At 37.3% G+C, this 4,246-nt stretch overlaps 1 protein-coding gene across 1 annotated transcript; it reads left to right on the plus strand.

Moving 5' to 3' along the window:
• The first annotated feature begins 2,290 nt into the window (after positions 1 to 2,290).
• On the plus strand, positions 2,291 to 3,999 carry DGL (alpha/beta-Hydrolases superfamily protein). The gene has a single exon (XM_068461228.2). It carries the CDS (start codon positions 2,359 to 2,361, stop codon positions 3,769 to 3,771), a length of 1,413 nt encoding a protein of 470 aa, XP_068317329.2. The 5' UTR covers positions 2,291 to 2,358; the 3' UTR covers positions 3,772 to 3,999.
• The last annotated feature ends 247 nt before the right edge of the window (positions 4,000 to 4,246 follow it).

The following is a 4,246-nucleotide window of genomic DNA, read 5'->3' on the forward strand; positions in this document are numbered from 1 at the left end:
GAAATAGAAAAAAGACGGTCAATGTCTTGGGGGGCCACGTGCAAATGTCAATCGCCGCGTTGAATGTCCGGCACTCGGCACAGAAACCATCTCAATTCTCAATTCTCGAGCGCGCAAGGCGTGCGTCAAATATGAAGCGCGCGTAGTGCCTTATCTATTTGGGGCCTGCATGCAATTTTACAAAAGATGGACAACCAAATAGAAAATAGTCGGCGCGGTTTATTAACCTTGTTGATGCTTCTGACGGTTAACGGTTTCTCAACCAGCTCTGACACAACAAAGGATTCTTTGTAGTGTGAAAAGGGGAATTTCTCGAACATATTTAATCTTTTTGAAGTACGGTAATAATGTAGATAGCACGATTGGTATTTGAAAAATATTGAGGAGGCTATATTTTGAAATGTTTCGTTTTAGTAGATCACATGTTTATTAACGAAAAAGTACAAGATGATTTCTTAAAATTCGTCTTTTTATTGTTGCCCTTCATATTTTAGTGACCTAAGTTAATGGTATCATAACACGAGTAGTTTATCAATGCTTTATATGGCAGGGCTGACACACCCACAACAAAGTTGTACCATTATAAAGTTGTACCACTATATTTATGCTAGCCACAAATGTATATTGTTCTTGCATTGTTTTCGCATCAATGTGAGTCGAGCTGAAGATGTTCTTTAAAACATAAGACAACTACATATGATTAGACTAAAACTAAGTGTGTTTGATTGCTTTAGACTAAAGACTAGCTGGTATGTTTTGATTGTTTTATAACCTCTTGTTTTGTGGTTGAATACAAATTTGCTTCATATCATAAGATAGCAACTGCTCATTCGTTTGCTTAATTAATCTGTACACATGTGAACTCTCTGCATTCATACATACCAATCAACTAGTCCTTTTATTGTCATCTATGTACCATCGATCATCAATTCAGTAGTATCTAACCATTCGTGCCCTTTTGATTCTAACATTAATAGCTCAATTATTGTATGTTCTTAATGAATACTTGTAACCAAACATATCAAAGCCGAACATTTTTGGCCAAAATTGCTCGAGGTTGACATTCACTTTGGTGCTTGAGATTTGAAATCGATAGAAGTGATTTCTCAGTTTGTCCACTGTTGATCATTTTGGTCATTCTGTGAAAAATGTCTGTTAAATAAAGACCAAAATAACAAAAATACCCTCAATTTAATAAACAATGGGCTAAACAATTTTTGTCATTTATCTTTATTCAACGAAAATTTTTCACAGAATGACCAAAATGATTGATATGGTGGACAAACCCAGGGACTAGTTCTATCGATTTTAAATTTCAAAAACCAAGTGAGGAGTTATATCAATTTCAAAGAGAATTTTAGCTAAAAAGACAAATTTATATGTTAATGCTAACTTGATAGCTAAATTTGATATAAGTTGGTTCACCAAGTCCGTAGTCTACCGAGTGTATTACATTGAAAACCTTTTAATTTTGCTCCTTTTTCCCTTCAAGAGCATGCATGTTCCTTGATAATCCATACATCCATTATGCAATGAAAATATCATTCCTTCAAACGACGTCCATAATTACTAGGAAATAATTAATAAATGGATTAATTTAGCCATTTATATCCATGTAATCTCTAGTTACACAAGACAATTGTCAACTTCTAATTTGAAACTATTGTTTGTGTCTCAAAGTGAACGTTGACAATTTGTAAAATATGATTATTAACGATCTTTTCTTCAAATTAAAATGACATTATAAATACCAGATTATATTTTCAATATATAATAACTTAATTAATTATAACTGTCGAAGTTTAATTTTTAACTGGCTTAGAATTTAGAGACATAACCTAAACACGATATGACACGATTTGACCTTAGCGTCACTTTATATGTACATGGCTTTTTCCGGCCAAAAAATGAAAAGAAATAGAAAAAAAAAAAAAAAACTCCATATATATGAAACTTTGAAGTCAACATCAAGGGAACCAGCTAAAAATAAAAGAAAGGGCACTTTTTCTAACATAGCCGCAACAGAGAAACAGAGTGTACGTGGCCTTAAAACCCAACCGACCACTTAAATTAAGCCCTTGGGAATTTTGATGTTCCCAGTCAAATACTCGCCAAACATGCTTTTACTTTTCTTTCACTATTAATTTCTTATGACCCACATGACACAAGTTTATCACACATCCCCTCTCAGCTCCTCCTCCATAACCTCTCTCTCTCTCTCTCTCTCTCTCTCTCCCCATTTGTATATATACATCTGCCTCTCATCTCACAACATAATTCAGCCAGCCACTCTCTCTCGCTCTCTCTCTCTCTCTCTCTCTCTATAGCTCTCTAATTCTTTGAAGTAGAGCTATAGAAATGGCTTCCATGATTCAAATGCCTACCACAAACATGAACCAACATGTGACGTTTCCCAAAAACATTGGGATACGCTCGGTTACTTTTGGGCAAATTTGTCTGGCAAAAAAAACTGAAGTGGCAGCTGCCACGAGACATGCAGTTGCTATGTCCGCAGCAGCAGTCGCTGAAGTGGTAACAAGAAATACTACTGGAGCCAATATTAACAATCCCAGCTCTAGCACTAGTTTGGCTGATCAATGGAGAGAAATACAAGGATCAAACAACTGGGAAAACCTGGTGGAACCATTGCACCCACTTCTCCGGCAAGAGATCATTAGATACGGAGACTTTGTCACCGCCTGTTACAAGGGCTTTGATCTCGACCCCAACTCCAAACGCTACCTCAATTGCAAATACGGAAAGAAAAATATGTTCAGAGAGGTTGGAATGGAGAATTGCGGTTATGAAGTCACCAAGTACATCTACGCCACTCCAGACATCAACATCCCAATCCAAAATGGAGAGTCGTGCGGTCGTTGGATTGGATATGTCGCCGTCTCGTCAGATGATGCGGTTAAGAGGCTTGGAAGAAGAGATATTATTGTTACCTTCAGAGGCACTGTTACAAACCCTGAGTGGGTTGCAAACCTAATGAGCTCACTCACTCCCGCAAGGCTCGATCCTCATAATCCAAGAAATGATGTAAAAGTGGAATCTGGGTTTTTGAGCTTGTACACGTCAGATGAAAGCCAAAGCAAGTTTGGACTAGGAAGTTGCCGGGAACAGCTTCTTTCGGAGGTGTCGAGGTTGCTAAACAAGTACAAAGGTGAGAAGTTAAGCATAACTATGGCAGGACATAGTATGGGGAGTTCATTGGCTCTTCTTCTTGGTTATGACATCGCAGAGCTCGGGTTAAACAGAGATAATTCTGGAACGAAAACACCGATTACAGTGTTCTCGTTCGGAGGCCCAAGGGTTGGAAACTCGGGGTTCAAGCAAAGGTGTGAGGAATTGGGTGTGAAGGTGTTGAGAATAGTTAATGTGAATGACCCCATTACCAAGATGCCTGGGGTTGTTTTCAATCATGAAAATTTTAGGGTTTTGGCAGGTGAGGGGTCATTTGAGTTCCCATGGAGTTGCTCGTGTTATGCACATGTGGGAGTTGAACTAGTACTTGATTTCTTCAACATGCAGAACCCTTCATGTGTTCATGACTTGGGGACTTATATTAGCTTGCTCAAATGTCCAAAGAGAGTCCAGATTCAAAAGGAGGGAGCGGATTTGATGAACAGAGCTAGAGAACTGCTCTTGAAAATGAATATGAGTGCTCGAAATCTCAACATGCAGCTGCCGATCCCATGGAGAAGTGCTTCTGCTAGCAGTCCCACCAGCAATATGGTGAACCTTCAGGTTCAATCGCAAAGAACATGATTGTTCATAAAGTTTAGGGTATTTATATGTATACCAACTTCATCCCCACCCTTGTAATTTTTGTTTAGGAAGGGGTTTGTGATTAGAATAGTCATGATCTAATGCATAAGCTTGTACATTAGGAAATAGTTGATAACCTCTGGAAAGAAATCGATCAAGAGGTTAAAAGTTTTGCTATCAAATGAAACTACTATATGAATATATATATATAGGGTTAGCATCCATGAACATACGCTTTTTGACACTCATTTTGTACAATCCACTTCAAAATGTATTTCAACGATTTGAACTATCTATATTATAGTACATTATTCTTAGAACATCCTTGCAAAAAATTAGACAAATCCAAAACCATTAAGATATTCATTTGGAGTAAAGAAAATGGAGGAATATAGTTTTACAAAGAAACACTAAACTAATCCAACAATCATATGGTTTTGGATTTGGGTATTTTTTGTAGACATAATCTTTGAAA

This window comes from Pyrus communis, chromosome 4 (assembly GCF_041283825.1).
Source record: "Pyrus communis isolate YQ-2024b chromosome 4, ASM4128382v1, whole genome shotgun sequence".
Lineage (NCBI taxonomy): Eukaryota > Viridiplantae > Streptophyta > Magnoliopsida > Rosales > Rosaceae > Pyrus > Pyrus communis.